This window comes from Auxenochlorella protothecoides (assembly GCF_000733215.1).
Source record: "Auxenochlorella protothecoides strain 0710 unplaced genomic scaffold scaffold56, whole genome shotgun sequence".
NCBI classification, from domain to species: Eukaryota; Viridiplantae; Chlorophyta; class Trebouxiophyceae; order Chlorellales; family Chlorellaceae; genus Auxenochlorella; species Auxenochlorella protothecoides.
Window position 1 is genome coordinate 382,898 of NW_011934204.1, and position 18,192 is coordinate 401,089.

At 65.0% G+C, this 18,192-nt stretch overlaps 6 protein-coding genes across 6 annotated transcripts in view; 1 reads left to right on the forward strand and 5 right to left on the reverse strand.

Moving 5' to 3' along the window:
• F751_5106 (Alpha-glucan phosphorylase 2, cytosolic) overlaps positions 1-442 on the forward strand; it is a gene marked incomplete at both ends in the record, with an annotated part of 5,922 nt that extends 5,480 nt beyond the window's left edge. The window contains 2 exons of the mRNA XM_011398849.1: positions 98-122; positions 222-442. Coding sequence (XP_011397151.1) covers positions 98-122; positions 222-442 — 246 coding nt within the window. The remainder of the gene's footprint in view (positions 1-97; positions 123-221) is intronic.
• Positions 443-1,034: 592 nt separating this feature from the next.
• On the reverse strand, positions 1,035-2,987 carry F751_5107 (DnAJ-like protein; the record flags this gene model as incomplete). The annotated part of the gene is made up of 5 exons (XM_011398850.1): positions 1,035-1,455; positions 1,704-1,798; positions 1,907-2,077; positions 2,330-2,748; positions 2,876-2,987. 5 exons carry the CDS (start codon positions 2,985-2,987, stop codon positions 1,035-1,037), a joined length of 1,218 nt encoding a protein of 405 aa, XP_011397152.1.
• Positions 2,988-3,559: 572 nt separating this feature from the next.
• Positions 3,560-6,531, reverse strand: F751_5108 (Threonine-tRNA ligase, mitochondrial; the record flags this gene model as incomplete). Its single annotated transcript, XM_011398851.1, has 5 exons — positions 3,560-3,867; positions 4,049-4,853; positions 5,153-5,602; positions 5,771-5,953; positions 6,094-6,531. 5 exons carry the CDS (start codon positions 6,529-6,531, stop codon positions 3,560-3,562), a joined length of 2,184 nt encoding a protein of 727 aa, XP_011397153.1.
• Positions 6,532-6,835: 304 nt separating this feature from the next.
• Positions 6,836-8,019, reverse strand: F751_5109 (Coiled-coil domain-containing protein 124; the record flags this gene model as incomplete). Its single annotated transcript, XM_011398852.1, has 3 exons — positions 6,836-6,995; positions 7,184-7,326; positions 7,852-8,019. The coding sequence occupies 3 exons, from the start codon at positions 8,017-8,019 to the stop codon at positions 6,836-6,838; spliced, it is 471 nt and encodes a 156-aa protein (XP_011397154.1).
• Positions 8,020-8,543: 524 nt separating this feature from the next.
• F751_5110 (Counting factor associated protein D) lies at positions 8,544-11,180 on the reverse strand (the record flags this gene model as incomplete). Its single annotated transcript, XM_011398853.1, has 4 exons — positions 8,544-9,275; positions 9,724-10,374; positions 10,732-10,819; positions 10,969-11,180. 4 exons carry the CDS (start codon positions 11,178-11,180, stop codon positions 8,544-8,546), a joined length of 1,683 nt encoding a protein of 560 aa, XP_011397155.1.
• Positions 11,181-14,376: 3,196 nt separating this feature from the next.
• On the reverse strand, positions 14,377-17,943 carry F751_5111 (Isoleucine-tRNA ligase; the record flags this gene model as incomplete). Its single annotated transcript, XM_011398854.1, has 5 exons — positions 14,377-15,124; positions 15,364-15,551; positions 15,778-16,184; positions 16,485-17,548; positions 17,912-17,943. The coding sequence occupies 5 exons, from the start codon at positions 17,941-17,943 to the stop codon at positions 14,377-14,379; spliced, it is 2,439 nt and encodes an 812-aa protein (XP_011397156.1).
• Positions 17,944-18,192: the final 249 nt, after the last annotated feature.

Here is an 18,192-nt window from a genome sequence, read left to right on the forward strand (position 1 = left end):
GGGTAGGATGGTGGGGTATATATTCATGTTGGATAGCCTTGACACAGGCAGTCGCCAGCCCGCTGTCAACCCCCCGCGGCCTGGCCTAGATCTCCAGAATGCTGTCACCAGAGGACCGTTCTGTCCCAAAGCTTGTGTGTTGCCCTGTTTGAGCCCTCTGGTATCATGGTTTCCCACCAAAACCAACTGCCTTGGCCCCCACAAACTCCCACAACCCACAGGCAACGACTGGTTCCTGGTGGCCAACGACTTTGCCACCTACATGGATGCGCAGCGGCGCGTCGATGAGCTGTACGGGGATCAGGAGGAGTGGACCCGGCGCTCCATCCTCTACACCGCCCGCAACGGCTTCTTCTCCTCCGACCGCACCATCAACGAGTATGCAAAGGACATCTGGGGGGTGACACCCGCCCCGCCCCCCGCGCCCACGCCCACCGCCTGAGCCCGTGAGATGGAGGGCGGCGGCCGTTTTAGGGCGACGGGCCGTGCCGCGTCTCTCGGATGGCTCTTGCGTGGAGAGTACCGCGCAACGCTTGCTCTTGAAGTTTTTTTGTGGGACCTGGGGGCCATGGCCACTTCAATAGACACCCTCTCCCTGCTGCCAAGGCCCCCATTTGCTGAGCAGTTTTGTCGGCAGCCTCTCCCCAGGACACAAATCAGACTTTTTAAGGCGAGCAACCTCTGCCGGGGGCAGCTGCTCCCGACCAGCGATGAGTGCTGCTTGAAATTGTAAGGCCGCAGGACAACCCCACCGCTTGTAGTCCTCCATCCCTTCACCCCGCTGCAGCGCCGCATTGCATCACTGCATGCATTTGGTAGCGTCACGTGCTTGTAACCTCACACCGTGTTGGCAGGGCCAGGGCTGGAAGCGGGCAGATTGTGATTGGAAATGGTGTCGGCATCTGGAGGAGGACGCTGAGCTCAGTCACGGGCAGCCAGCCGTGGATTGATACTCGCCTGCCATTCCCCCTGGTCTCAGACAGGCCTGGCAACGATGTCCCTTCACAGCCTGCATGCCCAAGCACCACACAGCCTCAGGACCCCTTGAACCAGTCGAACACGCTCTTGGGCTTGTCACTCCCGGCCTTTCCAGATCCCTTGTCCGCATTCTTCTTGTCAGCCGGCTCGTCCGCCCTGGCCGACGTCCCGGACGACTTCCCCTCTGACGCCTTCCCTGACGCCGTGTCAGCCCCGCCCTTGGCTCCCGCCGCCGCTCCAGAGGGCTGCTGCGGCGCCGCCTGCCGCTCGCCGCGGCGGTAGTCCTCCAGACACTGCCGCTGAAAGGGGGTGAGGGTCCTCGGCACGCGCAGCCGAACCACCACATACTGGTCGCCGCGCTTTCCAGGCAGGCCGGCAGCGTCCTGTGGCACGCCATACCCGCGCATCCGCAGCTTGTCGTCCGCCTGCGTCCCCGGCCGCACCGTCACCTCCGCCCGCCCGTCGATGGTTGGCACCCTGCATGGGCGGCGGGAAGGGGGAGTGGGTGGTGGAGCATGTGTGCCTGGCCTCACATGGCCTCCGCACAGCAGCTGCCTTGCAGCCCAGCAGCAGCAGCCGGTGCCGCGACGGGCCACCGCGGTCCATGCTGAGGGCGGCCTGTGCGTCTTCAGCCACTGGCATGCAGATAAACATGTCCTCAAACCGCTCACACACCCCTCCTCCCCCCCTTCAACCCCATCCCCAACAATACCCCGTGTGCTCACTCGATAGTGGTCCCCAGCGTGGCGTCCACCATGTCCACCGGTGCCTCCACGTACAGGTCATAGCCGTCGCGGGTGAAAACGCGGGAGGGCGCCACCTCCAGGAAGACGAGCAGGTCGCCCGCCGCGCAGCCGGGGCCGCCCGGCGCGCCGCTGCCCGCCAGGCGCAGGTGCTGGCCCGTGTCCACGCCCGCCGGGATCCTGACCTCCACCTGGGAGGGGCCGCCTGCGCCCGTGCCGGACAGGTCCATCCGGTGGGTGATGCCCTTCATCGCGTCCGCAAAGCTGATGCGCAGGCGGGTCTGCAGGTCCGCGCCGCGCTGCGGGCGGCGAGTCCGCCCGCCCGCATTGCCAAAGCCGTGGCCAAAGTGGAAGGACTGCATGGGTGTGGGTGGGTGTGTTGTGGGTGGGGCAAATAGGGGGCAGACATGGGTGGGGGGGAGACATGGGTGGGGGAGGGACGAGGACGGCATAACACAGGATGTAGTTCAGCCTGCATCAGTACCAGGGGCACAGCCAGGGTGCCTCCCTTAGAGTTGTCGCTTCTGCTTTCAAACCCATAACCCCACAGACCGCAAAACGGTCTGACCACGCTCCGTCCTGCCCCCTTGCAACAGACCCAGCCCCACCTGGAAACCCTGGCCACCCCTGAAAAAGGCGCCAAAGAGGTCCTCGGGGTCCACCTCCACCCCACCCCCAAAGGGCCCGCCGAAGCCGCCCGGCCCGGGCCCTCCCCCGGACTCCATGTTGCGATACGCATCGTGGCCGTACTGGTCGTAGGCGGTGCGCTTTTGGGGGTCTCGCAGCGTGTCGTACGCCTGCTGAGCCTCCTGGAACTTGGCCGCCGCGCCTGGTTCGTCCTTGTTGGTGTCAGGATGGAACTTCTTGGCCAGCTGGTAGTAGGCCTTCTTGATCTCCGAGTCCGAGGCGGTGCGCCCCACCCCCAGCACGGAGTAGTAGTCCTTGAGGAGCGGGGCGGAGGCCCTGAAACCGCGGCGTGGTGGCTGGGCGGCATGCGTCGTGGCCTTGGCCCCTCCCTGGACCCAGTCTGCAGCAAGGTAATGGTGGGCGGGTGCGTTGGTCACGAATGAGTCTCCTGCCCAGCTGCAGGGATGCGATGCTAGCATTGCATGGCGCCCAGTGCAGCCTTGTCACCACCTAGCACCCTACCCCACCTCTCAGGGACGCAGGCTGCCTGGGACCGGAGCTTCCCATTGATTCCTGCCTCTCGTCAGGCCTCGATCCCGAGTGGAAGGGATGCTTGAAGGCGCATGTGCCCGCGGGCATGGCGGGCGTGGCAGGAGCCGAGGGGGTGCCACCCCCTGCCCCGGCCTGGCGCCAGAAGCAGGCGAGCTGCTGCAGAGTGAGAGTTCGTCGCGACATATCCAGATGTATCAGGATCAAAACGCGAAGGGCACGTGGGTCAAGGCGACTGCGGCCATCACAGTGTCGGGCGCGGAGCGGGGTGAGAGTGCTGGTCGAGCGTGCAGCAATGCGTTGGGTGCCGAGCGAGCTTATTGATCGGCTGATGAACAATCAATGGTATGCACTCGTTTCGACGATATCCCACATGCGCATCCATACCCTGTCCCCTGCACACACTCCTTCCAGAGACGCATGTGATGGCGCGCTCGTGCGTGGGAGGGCATGCAGTCACCGACGACCGCCCAGCTGCTCTCCCGTCCCCCGGACCCCACCCTCTACCAGCGTCCAAGCTCTCCAATGGCCTCTCCAGTACTGCTGGGTGCATTTCCCACCTCCTACACACGCACGGCACCGCAGGCATGCCGCGCTCCGCGGCCTGTCAAGGGGCCCCAGTCACGTTGGACCCCAGCATCCCTCCCCTCCACCCCCACCCCTCAGGCCTGCGCCTGGCCCGGTCCCTCGCCGAACAGGGAGGTCAGGGAGCGCGCCTCCCGCTCCTCCCCGATCACGCGCAGAACGTCGTCCAGCTGGCGCTGACCGTGCACCTGGTTGTCGCGCGTGCGCACGTTGACGGTGCGCTGCTCGCGCTCCGCGGCGCCCACCACCAGGATGTAGTTGAACTGGGCCACCTGCGCCTCGCGCACCTTCTTCTGCATCTTGCGGTCGGCCAGGTCCACCTCCACGTGGAAGCCCGCGCCACGCACAGCGTCCCGCACCTCCAGCGCATAGTCGTACGACGAGTCTGAGGGGTTGCAGGAGTGGGTGGTGCTGCTGTTTGTTGTGGGTCGTTGTTCTGGGGTGAATCGGTTATCGTGGGAGGGAAGTGAGTGGTGTGTGCAGGGCGGCGCGTGCCCCCCGGGGGGGGGGGGTTTGCGCCCCTCCCCCCCCGATCCCCGTCCAGAAAACGACCGACGACAACCCACCAGAGATGGGCACGACCATGACCTGGCGGGGTGAGAGCCAGAGCGGCCACCGCCCCGCAAAGTTCTCGGTCAGGATGGCAAACATGCGCTCCACGGAGCCCAGCACGGCGCGGTGGATGATGACGGGGACCTGGAAGCCGCCGTCCTCGGCCACGTACTGCAGGCCGAAGCGGAGGGGCAGCTGGAAGTCGAGCTGCACGGTGGCGCACTGGAACTTGCGCCGCAGCGCGTCGTGTACGGTGATGTCGATCTTGGGGCCGTAGAAGGCGCCGTCGCCCTCGTTCAGCTCCCAGGCGTGGCCCGAGGCGTCCAGCGCGTTGCGCAGCGCGCCCTCTGCCGCGTCCCACTGCCCCGGCGTGCCCAGGAAGCCCTCGGGCCGGGTGCTGAGCACCAGGGAGAAGCTGAGGCCCAGCTGGCCGTAGACGTCGGCCAGGAAGGCCAGGGCGCGCTCGATCTCGGCCGCCACCTGGTCGGGGCGGCAGAAGATGTGCGCGTCATCCTGCTGGAAGCGGCGCACCCGCGTCAGGCCCTGCAGCGCGCCGGAGAACTCGTTGCGGTGCAGCACGCCGAAGTCGGCGAGGCGCAGGGGGAGCTCGCGGTAGGAGCGCGTGCGGTGGCCGAAGGCCAGGCAGTGGCCGGGGCAGTTCATGGGCTTCAGCCCGAATTCGCCCTTCTCAATGTCGAAGCAGAACATGTTCTCCTTGTAGTGCGCGGCGTGGCCCGAAGTCTTCCACAGGTCCATATTGTAGATGTTGGGGGTGACCACCTCCTCGAACCCGTACTTCCAGTACTTTTGGCGGATAAACTGAGAGAGTTGGTTTTGGGGGGCGGGCGGGGGGGAGAGGTTGTGAAGAGGGGTGTTGGTGGTTGGGCTACCTGTGTGTGTCTGTTCACGGGGCTTGGAAAATGTAGAATGATGCTCGGAGACGGTTGATCAGTACATGCAATACCTCAATGGCAAGGAGGAGTGCAGGGTGCCCGGCTTGTGTGAGGCTCCTGTCTACCTCCAAGGGGACCAACACGACAGAGGGGATCTCCTTCCTGACAGACCCCTGCCTCCCTCCCTCTTCCTGGAATAGCGGCCGCCCCCCCATATGCACACACCTCCACGAGGGCGTTGTAGATGCGGGTGCCGGCAGGGAGGAAGAAGCAGGACCCGGGGGACAGCTGGTGGAAGAAGAAGAGCTCCTGTTGCGCGCCCAGCAGACGGTGGTCGCGCTTCTTGGCCTCCTCTATCCGGTGCTGATACTCCTTGAGCTCTTTGTCCTCCGGGAAGGCGATGGCGTAGACGCGCTGCAGAGGCTCGCGCGTGACGTCGGCGCGCCAGAAGGCGCGCGAGGCGTTGGTCACCGCCACCGCCCGCAGCGCGCCGGTGTTGGGCACGTGCGGACCACGGCATAGGTCCACCATGGGCCCGCAGCGGTAGCAGGTGATGCTGGCGTCCTCGGGCAGGCCCTGGATCAGCTCCACCTTGAACTTGTTCTCCTGGAACATCTCCAGCGCCTCCGCGCGCGACACTGTGACGCGCTCAAACGCCTGCTTGGCCTTCACAATCTGCGTGAGTGAGTGAAGGGAGCCCAAAAAATGGTATGCGGAGGGGGGTGAAAAGATCTAGGGTGAGGGGCTGATCGGAGACCTCGTGCTGCGGCGGCAGAGCTCCTGTGGCATGCAGGCTGGCACATCTCTCCCCTCTACCCAATGTACACCAGTGATCCTCGTAACGATGGCCCCTGCCTGCTGCATGCGCTTCTGGATGGTGTCGCGGTCGGGCTCGCAGAGAGTGCGGTCCCCCAGGTAGCAGTCGTAGTAGAATCCCTCCTCCAGGGCGGGGCCGATGGTCAGCTCCGCACCAAACTCCAGCTCCAGGGACTGGCCCAGGATGTGGGCACTGGAGTGCCAGAAGGCCTGGTAGACGGGAGAGCAAGGGGGGAAAAGAGACATGAGCGCTGGGGCCGGCGCCACGGTGGGCGGGGCCCAGCCTCGTCAGGCAGCACCTGCACGGAGCCAGACCACGATCACAGGCACAAACAACCAGAACAACGCACATCCTTGCCCTTGGGGCTGTCGAATGTGTGGATGGCCAGGTTGCAGTCCTGCTCCAGGGGGCGGAAGAGGTCCCAGGGCTTGCCGTCGACCTCCGCCACCACCGCCTTCTTCGCCAGGCTCTTGGAGAGGGCCGCGGCGATGTCCAGGGGGGTGGTCACGTCCTTTACGCCATCACGCACGTGCCCATCGGGCAACGTGATCTGCACCGGGACAGCGGCTGCGCGGGCAGCCTCGACCGCTGCGACCTCCCGCTCTCGATATTTCTCAAATAGCTCCACGCGCTTATTGAAGTAAACCGCCTTCTCCTTGGCGATCTCTGCCCATGGCCTCTCGGATGCAGCAGAGCCATTGGACTTGGGGAGATTGTCCAGGCTCAGGTCTGCCAACTGGTCAGCCACGGCGGGCGTGGGCTTGCCTCCGCAACAATCGCCACCCATGTTTATTTCGGATTCAAAGGCTCGAATAGCTTGGTGATATGAGCTCCACGGTATACCAGCTTGGGATCACAAGGTGACAATTTGGCCCCGAACCGTGTTCGCACGTGCTTGCATGCAGTGTTAGCAGCAGTGCTGGGATTCCTGCGGGGGGCCTGTTATAATATATCAACACGAATCCCATGATTCTGGGGACGGAAACCTGTGGCTCCATGGGGGCATACCTGGTCCGCAGTCATATAAAAACAGCATCCATTGATCCAATGGGGCTGCAGGAGGCATGCAGGCGCACATGGCATCCTGCCAGCTATTTCTTGGAGACAGCCTGGTTGCGGGGGTTGAGCGGGCTGCGCTGCCAGTTCTCGAATATCATGCTCTTGTACTGCATGAGCCTCAGGCCCGGCTTGTCCTCCTTGAGCACAGCCAGCTGCTCCTCGTAGTAGGCCTCCCATGCAGCCTTGGCCCGCCTGGATCGAGGGAAGGCGTTGGGATGCGGCTTGGGCGCTTTGTGGCAGGCATCCCCAGCACGCCAGACCCGGAACTGGCGACGCAGGCCACTGTGCGCACACGAGACCCGCTTGCAAGCAGAGCTTGCGCGACGTCTCCTGCTGCATCTGTGGCAAAGCCTTCGCCAGGATGCATGCCCCTCACTCACCTCTCAGGGTGCATATCCTGTGCCTTCTCGGCAATCCCCAGTTGCTCCAGCGCCTGATCCAGGCCCCGTGCATTCACGCCGTTCCCCTCCTGGACGTTTGTGTTCTCCACCTCCACTGCTGCCGCGTACGCGTCCTCAGTCACCTATGAGTTGGTCGAGGAGGTTTGACCGAGAGCATCATGCCGCAGCGCTGCATCCTGCACAACAACTGCTCAAACAGCTGCTGCATCGAGCATAAGCCTCGGCATATGGCACGCCGCTGCGGCTGTGTCCAGTACCCCCATAAGAAGAGCCAGGTTGTTGCGTGACTGTGTCACACGCCTGAGCCCCGTCACCCCCAGCACGCACCGCTCGTTGGGCTGCCGCGGCGGCCTCGGCGGCGGCAGCGGCAGCTGCCGCCTGGTCTCGCTCCCTCTGCTGCGCTAGCTGGTGATGGGTCAGCTTGGGCTTTGGAGCAGCCTTGCGGGAGGGCCCCGCCAGAGCAGCCTCCTCCTCAGCAGCAAGCCGCTTGGCTTCTGCACGCCGGGCAGCAGCTTCCTCTCGGCTCCGCTCCTGTCAGAGGACAGGAGCGGGGCCTGCCCTCATCTGCCTATGCACCGGCCACGACTTGGGGCTACACAAAGTGCGCCCAGAAGACGGCAGGCCGGCTGTGTGACCCTGCCACGCACCTGCTCCTCGCGCTTGGCGTCCTTTCTTCCCTTGGGGTTGGCATGCTGGCTCCAGTACGCCTCCTCCTTCTGCTTGGCCTCTGCCTCAGCTGCCTCCTTCTTGGAGCTGTTCTTGCGCTCCCTGGCCTCCTGCACCTTGTCGCTCGTGCCCCAGCTCTTTTTGGCCATGTGGGTCGTGCTGTGTGAGGAGTCAGGGAGGTATTGGTGGAGGGTGCGAGAGGACCCCGCCCCCCGGGACATCATGCCCTGCAATGAGTTCATACCACTCACTACAGTGCATGGCTTTCTGGCCAGTCCTGGCACGAAAGAAGCGCCATTGTATTGGATCTCCTCGTGACTGTGCTTACCGTGACGCGCAGCGCGTGTGCCCAGCGTCCACTGCTTCCCCAAACCGATCCAAAGTATGGAACTGTGCACTTCAATCGAATATTTACTTGCAGTAGGGATCCAATGACCGCCCAGGCTCAGTGCCATGCACGGCTGTGGACTGCTGAGTCTCCCCGGAACCTGAATCGCGCGCGCGCACGTGCTGATGGCCGGGGCCAAGGCGTGGCGCCCCTCCCTCTCCTTGTATCCTTGATGCAGTACATTCTGATGCCACCACTGCGTGCGCCCACTCACACGACGGCAGGTTCGGAGCTCCAAGTCGCAAGGCATGCACACACGCTCCCCTGCACCCCCTCAGGCACCCCTCAAGGCCTCAGGCCGTCTGCGTCGGCCACGACGTACATGGCATCGGCGGGCGCGCCACAGCCGTGGCGGTCGCGGGAGACCTTGACGTACCCCGCGTCGCCCCAGTGGTCGCTCCAGGAATTGCGGATGAGCCAGTAGTCGCCCTCTGCGCTCGTGCCGTACCCCACCAGCATCATGGAGTGGTCCAGCTGGTCCTTTTTGAAGAAGCAGTCGGGCTCGGCATACACCCCCGCGGAGTAGAAGGTGAAGGAGTCGTGGCTGGCGTCCAGCGACACCGCCAGCGGCCCGCGCGAGTACACCGCCTCCATCAGCGCGGCATCGTCATAGGCGGGGACGCGCGAGAAGCCCGCGAACCGCGCCACGGCCGCCGTGTCGTTGGCCTCGCAGTACCCCGACTGCCCCTTGTACTGGTACTCCAGCGAGGAGGGCAGGCCCCCCGCCCCCACCGCGTACGCCACGCCCGCCCAGGCGTCGCCGCCGTCGCAGGCCGCCGCGCTTTCCTCGTGCCCCGGCGCCGCGCCCCAGGCGCAGTCGATGACGGCCTGCTCCGAGAGGCTGACCCGCTCGCCCGTGGCCACAAACCAGGCGGCTTCCATGGCCCCCGCCGCGCCAAAGGCCCAGCAGGAACCGCAGGAGGCCTGGTCTTTGACCCAGGCCGCGTCCGCGCCGGACCCGCGCCAGTCCACGCCGGCGGGCAGCCGGGCCGGGTCGGTCAGCGCGCGGTGGGGGATCTCGTGCGGCCGCAGGCCGTGGTCGTCGGCGGGCCGCGTCGCGGGGCGGGCGCGCCCGTGCCGCGGCAGCATGGCCGCCAGGTACTCCTCCTGCGCCGTGTGGTGTGTCGGAAAGGTGGTCGGGGGGTGCGAGGGGGAGCCTGCGGCCCCCTCATGCGCAGGGGAGCCACACCGCCAGGTACATTTCGCTGCGTGCGCCACGGCGCGCAGCGTGGAGGCTCGGCCACGGTCAGCGGCCCCGCCGCGCACGGCACCCCGGGCTTGGCATGGGCCGCCGACCGAAACAGTCAGGCCTGCGTACCACCCCTCACAGTGCAGTGCCAGCGCATGACACTCTGGCTATCGCAAAACTCAGATGCAGAGGCAGCCATCCCTCACCGCCGTGACATCGGTGCAGCATCAGAGATTCGATTCCCTCCCCCCTGCACCCCCCTGCTCCCACCCTCACCCGGTGCCAGTCGCCGAAGCGGTTCATGGCCATGGTGTAGGAGGCGTTGCGCGCATTGTGCGCCGCGATGCGCGCCGCGTTGCGCTCGAAGGCCTCCGCCCGCGCGGCGTAGTCGGCCAGGCTGCTGTGCGCCCGCTCCCGGCCGTGTGGCGAGTCCAGGAAGGCGTCGTACTCCGCGTGGTGCCCGCGGTAAGCGACGCGCGGGAGCAGGCCCGCCATGCGCAGCGCACCGGAGCCGGAGCCCGGGCGGGCTCCGGCTCGTGGGCCGCGGCCGCCGCCATCCACCGGCGCCCGCCCCTCGCACAGCCGCGGCTGGTCGAACAGCTCCGCGCGCGGGCGGCCGGGGACGTAGCTCGCGTAGTCCAGCACCCAGCGGTCGAAGTGGGAACCGGAGAGCGCGTCGGTGCCCAGCATGTCCAGGCGGCGGGGTGCGCCGTCGGGGTGCGCGTAGAAGCGGTAGGCCAGGCTCTTGGCCTGGTGCCGTGCCAGGTAGTGCCAGGCGTGAACCGCGGCGCCGTCCTCCAGCACCTCGGCGCCCTGGTAGGCCCAGCCCGCCAGGTCGGGCAGCGCCTGCGCGTCGGCCAGCCCCGGCTCGGCCCAGACCAGACACTGCTGACGGTCGATGCGGGGCAGCAGCTCGTACTGCACAGACTGTGGTTGGAGGAAGCGGGGGCGTGCGAGGGGGGCTTCAGGAGATGGAGTGGGGCAGAGGGGAGAAGGGGTGGGCCCGTGCAACGGGCGGGCGGCGTCCTGGTCAGGAGCGTATGCAGCGGGGGGTGCCAGCGGCAGGGCAGAAGGGGGTGCCACGCCGGTCCCAGCGGCCGAGGCAAGGAGCCTCCTGTTGGCAGCGAGTGGCCCAGCCAGCACGAATCAGAACACCCAGGCCGGGGATGTGCTGGGCGGTGCGAGACCGATGCCGCCGCACCATCGACGCCCTCCCCCAATGGTGCGTCGCGCGGCCGTCCACAAAGGCCACGCCCCACCTCCATGCTGACGCCAAACCCTTACCTTGGTGGAGATGATGACGTTGGTGCCATTGTATGTCTCCATGCGGACCCGCTGGGCCTTGCCGTCGCGATGGAAGACGACGGGGTACCTGGCAGGAGTGGCTCAGGGAATCTGTGGGTGCCATGGCCAGCTGGCCCGGGGATCTTGTACATTGCCAAGCAGACCCCAGCCGAACTGCTCATCAGGCACCAAGCCATGCAGCAAGCAGGGAATGCCCGCCAATCGCAACGCCCATACCCCGTGCCCTGCCTGATGCCATGGGGCTGGATCTTGGCAGTGTAGGGCAGGGAAAAGGTGTACTCCACGGAGTACGAGTCCGGCCACACGGGGGCTTGGGGCTCGCCCCTGAGCACAGTCTGCGCGCTATCTGGAGTCCGGGCTGCCAGAGACAGCGCGGGGCCCAGGAGGAGCAAGATCGCTACAGCGGGGAATCCTTGCCGAGACCCCATCCCGGCTGGGCCGTCGAGACTCAGCTCCCCGATGGGCTGCACTAGGATTGGAGCTACGATGCTGCAATGTGCAGCCAAATACCGTTCGGGACAATGCTTCGACAGCAGAAGATAATTGAATGGCATGAACTTGACAACATGCTGACCTGGACCTGGACCCGAAACACCCTGAAATTGCACAGGGTTGATCGGCCGTGTCGCAAAACCCGTATGGAGTACGTGTCGGTCCGACCCAGATTTAAACTACACCTAAATGATATCTCGATGCTCGATTGGTCTCCGGAAGCCCCACTTTAGGGTCGGACCCCTCTTCGCCCCTTTGAGGGGTTTTGCCATGGCCCGTGGGCTTTGATACGCACCGCACGAGGAAGAGTGTTGGGTTGAACCAGCATAAGAACGGTATAGTATCGAATGCAAGTGTGATTGAGAGCAGTCTGCACATGTCAGTCGTGGCGGATCCCCCCGTTTGGGCCTTGGGTGGCCAATTGGGGTCTCCTCACACTCTTCGCCATCACCATGGCAAAAATCGCCCCTCACACACTGCCTGCCTCGCTGATGGTATAGTTGTTGAAAAAAGGAAGATACGCAGCAGTAACGAGGTTGCCTTGGCCTTTGTCCCTCCGCTAAACCAGACCATCAGCACATGCTGCATGTCCTCTCCACAGAAAGGATTGCGGCGTGCTCTGCCCTGAAAGTATTCGTTTCAGGGGGTGGGGTTGGCCAGCCAAGCGGGCATCACAGGCAGCACAGCTTCCGTCATGAATTTGTAGAGTGCATCGCGCTCCCCCCACCGTCCCTTCTTCGCGACCAGGGAGATTATGATGGGTGCCTAAGTCTGTGTGGTCTTGGCAATATCTCACTGGCAGTCCAGTGGCAAGACCAAGTTGCCGGGAATGCCCATCAGTGGTGTCGGTGTGCCGTTACTGTCCGCAAGGTGTGGATCAGGGGCTCTGTCCAGTCCCTGGGTGTCAGGCTCCAGGGAGTATGGACCCAGGTCAGCAGAGGTGCCATGTGGCGGGTCGGACACCGGCACTGGCCCGTCACCACCCTTTCTGCTGTTTCCGGCCTTGAATGTGGCGATGAACCCTGTGTCGGCGTGTAATCAGTCAATTTGTGTTGGCAGCTTGGTTTTGGATGAAAAGCGTCGGAGTGCCAGTGTGGCACAGGGACAAAGCATGCAGGACAGGTTAATAGAACAAAGGGGCCATGCACACACCTCGTAGCTTGCCTCTGCTTGCTACAGCCTCCTCACCCTCCTGCACAGCTGCCCACATGCGGTCAAGGCCTTCCTCGATGAAGCCCATCTTGGACCCCAGGGTAGCTTAGTGAAAGATGGTCGGCAAGGACGCATGTCAGACCAGGTCTTGATGCCATGTTGGCACCGCTTGTCCCTGCCGGAATCCCGGGATGGGCAGCCACCCACCGACTGGGTTTCCCCCAGTGAGGCCCTGACCCTTGGTGGGACTGGGACCGCCCTCGCCACAGGTGAGAGCTGGTGGGGGTGGGCAGCGGGGGGCGCAGTGGTACCTGCTTCAGGATCCCTGCAACCGACATGCAAGGGGGCTGCGTGGATATCTGGCCGGGCCTCTTCCCCCCTTCACCAGTACCTGTGCACGGCATCGTGCCCTCGCCGCCCAACCATGCCTGCTCGACCCGCTTCCCATGCAGCGATTGGGGACTGGGTCGTGATAGCCCTTCTTCAGACCGACTGCATCGGTCCACGCTGCAGTGGTTCTCGTGGTCACTTACAAGGAGATCATCGCAAACCATCTGGTGGACATTGCTGAACGTCATGGGGACAGAGCAGCCTGACAAGCTCACCAAGTCAGAGTCAGGGCAGCTGAGTTCCCGCCTGAATTCTGGATGGACACTACTTGGACATAGGACATCAAGGCTGCCATGTCGTGACCCACTGTATCAGTCCATGTGCTCGGGTTGCCATTGGGTGGATTGGAACCAGAGGACACCACGGTACCGGCCGCCGTGAAGTAAGCGTAGTTGAAGGTGTCCGGAGGTTGGCTGCTGAACGCAACCGAGGTTGAGAAGACACCACCGACATGAGCAACATGTCCACTGAGTGTTCCAAGTGATGGTGGAGGAGGGGGAAAGATGGCAGGAGGAGGGGGTGAAGGGTTGAGCAGAGACAGTGACGCCACCTCATTGAGGTTAGCACCCACGTAGATGGCTGCAGAGCCAAAGGAGTACTGCTCCATATTCGACACCGACGCAGAGGGCCTCACGATGGTAGTGACGGTGGCTGTTGGGCTGGAATCATCTTTGTAAACGAGTTGAGCGAGCACGGTTGAATACGTGGTGCATACAATCTTACTGGGAATGTATGCAGCAGTGACACCAAACGTGATATCGACATACCCATCTACAGGTTCACCATATTGAATTGTGGCGCTCGCACGTGGTGGTGGGGTTGGAGGAGAGGGGCTGGGTGGAGGTGGTATGGCCGAGAAGGATGTCTTTGGCCTCATCAGGAATAAAATCACAGGGTAGGAGAAGTTCAACGCAGATCAAGCGTGATTGGAGTCTACAGGGAACAAGACTCTAGGGGCGAATCAAGCCATGAGTGATCATGATGGGAACACCTGGGCCCCACATCCTCGCTGCATGTGTGTCCTACAGGGCTGAGAGAAGGGGATATGGAGTCAGCCGAACCTCTCCGGCAAATTGGAAGACTTTGTAGATCCCGAAGGACTCCTCTATTGTTCACGATCTGAACAAATCAGCAGCAAGATCTGGGGATCTGGTGTGCAAGCCTGGTTGCTGTGCTGGCCAGGGCGTGTTCATCTCTTGCAGCATCTGACTTCATGTCTGTCCCTGTACACAAGGTCGCCAGGGCCACGAGGACACAGGTAATATAAGATTGGAACCCAGAACTGAAGATACCTCCCCCCTTGTCAGTTCAGGTTGATCGAGACCTGCAGGAGTGCCACTCGCAGTGGCTTGCGTCTTGAGCTGTCCCCAGGCGGCTCCCAGTGCAGCTCCACATCAGCACATGCCCGCCACAACGAGAGGACCCTTCCAGGATCCTTCAGACATCCTTCTAAAAACCTCTGAATAGATACTGACCCTCCCAAAATTGCATGTCACAGGCTGGCATGGCACACTTGCAGGCACCACAGGGTGAGGACTGGCAAGGGCAGTGGCCCTCCCACCGGCCACCCACCAGGCCCCCCCCCACACCTCAGGCCATCGCCTGCGTGGGGGCTGGCTGCCCCAGCGCCCGCACCACCGGCACGCAGCGGTGGCAGAGGTGGGGGTGCTCCGCGTCGGCGCCCACCGCCTCGCTGTAGTTCCAGCAGCGCACGCAGCGCGCGCCCGCCGCGCGCCGCATGCGCACGCGCAGCTCGGCGCCCTCCTCCCCGGGGATCGCTACAGCCGCCGCGGTGCACACCGCGCCCTCGCCGGCCCCCGGCGCCGCGTCCAGCAGCGCCGCCTGGCTCACGATGCAGGCGTGCTGGATGGTGTCCTGCGCATCGCCCGCGGCCTGCAGCTCCGCCAGCCGTGCGCGCAGGCCTGCGTCGCTCACATGCACATCCACCGCCGCCTCCAGGCTGGACCCGATCAGGCCCGCGGAGCGCGCGCGCTCCTGCAGTGCGTTCACCTCGCCCCGGATGGCCAGCAGAGCGCGCATCAGCCCCAGGTCGGCGGCGGGGAGGTCGCGCCAGGCCGGGTCGGCCGCCGCTGCGCCGCCGCCGAACACCGACTCGGCGGGCGCGGGCCAGGGCAGAGCCGCCCACGCGTCCTCGGCCAGGTGGGGGGCCAGCGGCGCCACCAGCGCCAGCATGGCGCGCAGCGTGGCCGCCAGCACCGTCTGCGCGCCGCGGCGGTCGGGGGAGGCCGCGCCCAGGATGTACAGCCGGTCCTTGCTGGCGTCCAGGTAGAAGTTGGACAGGTCCGTCACGCAGAAGCGTTGAATAGCCTGGTAAACTCTGCAGTGGGTGGGTGGGGTGTTGCTTGTTTTGGGGGCCAAAGGGGGAGGGAGAGGTGGTGGCAATGACGGTGGGGAGAGGGGGGTGTTGATGGGGCAGGTGGCGGGAGGGGGCCAGAGGATTGCAGGCTCCCCTTCAGTACCTGCTGCTGAGATACGCGTGCATGGCAAACCGATCACGACGACCAGAGCGGCCCGCCCCTTTTGACGAAAGCAAACACCCCCTCACCCCCTCAGCACCTGAAGAACTGGTGCTCGTCATACGCTGCGTGACACTCGTCGATGAGCGCCGCCACGCGCCAGAGCATGTACCGGTCTGTGAGGCCGAGCTGGGCGTGCGGGACAGCGGCCTGCCCGGGATCAAACCCGGACAGGTTGCCCAGCATGAAGCGCAGCGTCAGCCGGATCTTACGGTACACCTCGCTGACCTGGCGATGGATTAATTAGACGGTGGGTATTGACAGACGGCAAGTTGGTTTATGGGGGCTGGCTGAACTCTACAGCGCCAGGAATGGAGGGCAGAAAGGAGGGCTGGCACGTGCCAGAGCAGTATCCTCAGCAGAGCCAAATCACACATCTCGCCCCTTCCTCCTCCCCCCCCAACCCCCCTTCCCCATCCCCCCCGCCTGCCTGCGCCATGATGCGGGGCCCGACGCTGGCGTCGGCGGTGTAGTCCACGGAGGCCACCCAGAGGCGCAGCACGTCGGCGCCGTAGGCCGGCTCCTTCTTGGCATCCTTTCCTCCCAGCATGACGGCGCGCGGGTCCAGCGTGTTGCCCACCGACTTGCTCTGCTTGAACCCCGCCTCATCCAGCAGGAAGCCGTGGGTGAGCACGCGGCGGTACGGCGCCGTCCCGCGCGCCGCCACCGCCGTCAGCAGGCTGCTCTGGAACCAGCCGCGGTGCTGGTCGGAGCCCTCCAGGTACAGGTCGGCTGGAAAGCGCGGCGAGGGGGGGGTGCCGTCCTTTGCAGACCCCCCCTCGGAAAGGACGCTGGCCCAGCTGGTGCCGGAGTCAAACCAGACGTCCATGGTGTCGGAGCCCTTGACCAGCTGGACAGCCTCTGCAGTGTTTGGGTGAGGGATGGGGGGTGGGGTGCTGATGACCAGAGGGTGGAGGAAGAGGGGGGAGCAGGGAGTGGGGTGCAGGCACCGGGGCGATGCAGCCTGGGGGCCAGGATCTTCCTAGGTTTCATTCCACTCTTCAGCAACCTTTCCGGGGGCGCATGGCCTGCCGAGTGGCGCAGCACGCGACTGCCAGCATCTCCCCTTGCCCACCCACCCATCACTCCACTCCGCCTTCAGCCCAGATCACCGCCTTCCTCCCCAGACACCCCCAAACATCAGCACGATCAAAGGTTGACCTGCGCGGTACTGCGGCGGCAGCAGGTCCTCGATGGGCAGCTCCCACCAGGCGTCGGCGCCGCGCTCCTCCACGATCCGCGTCACGTGGTCCAGGGTGGCCTCGTTCATCAGCGCCTCCCCCGACTCGCGGTAGAAAAATGCGGGGATGGGCACGCCCCACGCGCGCTGCCGGCTGATGCACCAGTCGCTGCGCCCGCCCACCATGGCCTCGATGCGGCGCCGTCCCGCGCCGGGGACGAAGCGCACGTCGTCCAGTGCGGCCAGCGCGGCGCCGCGCAGGCCAGAGACAGAGGCAAACCACTGGCGCGTGGTGCGGACGATGACGGGGCGCTTGCTGCGCCAGTCGTAGGGGTAGCGGTGTGCGTAGGGCTCGCGCGCCAGCAGGCGCCCGGCGGCCGCCACGGCCGCCGCCACCGCCTCGCCGCCCTCGCCCAGGACCTCCAGACCCTCCAGTCCGTGGCCGGCCTCGCGCGTGAACCGCCCCGCGTCGTCCACGGGGGAGACAGCCGCCACGCCCGCGGCTGCCGCCAGCGCAAAGTCCTCGTGCCCGTGGCCGGGCGCGAGGTGGACCAGGCCCGTGCCGGAGTCGGCGGTGACAAAGGAGCTGCCGTCCAGCACGGGGCGCGGGCCGTCGTCCCCGGTCAAGGGGCCCTCGTACCGGCTGCCCAGCAATGCGGTGCCGGGCAGCGTGCACAGCGTGGACCAGGTGGCACCCACGTCGCAGTCCTCGCCACCGCCCAGCCGAGCGAGCACAGCCTCGCGCAGCGCGGTGGCCACCACCAGGCGCCGGCGCGCCCCTGCGCGCTCCTCCACCACGCAGTACTCCATGCCCACGCTCACCGCCACCGCGCGGTTGGCGGGCAGCGTCCAGGGGGTGGTGGTCCACAGTGCCAGCGAGGCGCCCGCCAGCGCGCGCGTCTGGTCGGGCGACGCGCCGGGGCCCGCCTCCAACAATGGAGCGGAGACGTAGACGCTGGGCGAGACGTGGCCGTCGGGGTACTCCAGCTCGGCCTCGGCCAGGGCCGTGCCTGTCGACGGGCTCCAGTGCACCGGCTTCTGGCCCCTGTGGTTGAGAAAATGGGTAACGAGTGTGTCTGAGCATGCTGTGTGTGTTGATACCCTGGGAAGAAGGGCAAAAAGTACAAAGATGTGGGGTCCTGAGGGGGGTTAAGGTTTCAAACAGTTAGGGGGGGGGGGGGGGCGGGCGGCGGAGCATTGCCACCTCAGCAGCAGCAGGAGTGGATGCATGGATGCCGACAGGACAGGAGTCTAGCAAAAGGGCACAAACTGCATGGAACTCGATGCTCGCTCACGACACCTCCTCACAACCCAACTTCCATCCCCAACCCAGAACCGTCATGCGCTCTCAGCCCTGTCCCACACGCACTGCACCCCATGTCCCAACCGGGGAAAATCACGACCTCACACTCGCCTGTAGATGTGCCCGTCCAGCACCATCTTCCCAAACACACGCAGCTGTGCGGCCTCATACTTGGGATCCAGGGTCACGTAGGGGGTTGCCCAGTCACCCCAGACCCCGTATCTGCAGTTTGAGGAGGAGAGGGGGAGGGGGGGGGGGGGGGGGGTGAGGGGGGTGAGGGAGGGGAAGGAGAGGGGCTGCCTTCACATTGGATGGGTGTGCGTTTGTTGACCGGGATTGAACAGATGGGTGCAGATCTTTGTGCGATATCCCGTGTGTCTCCTGGG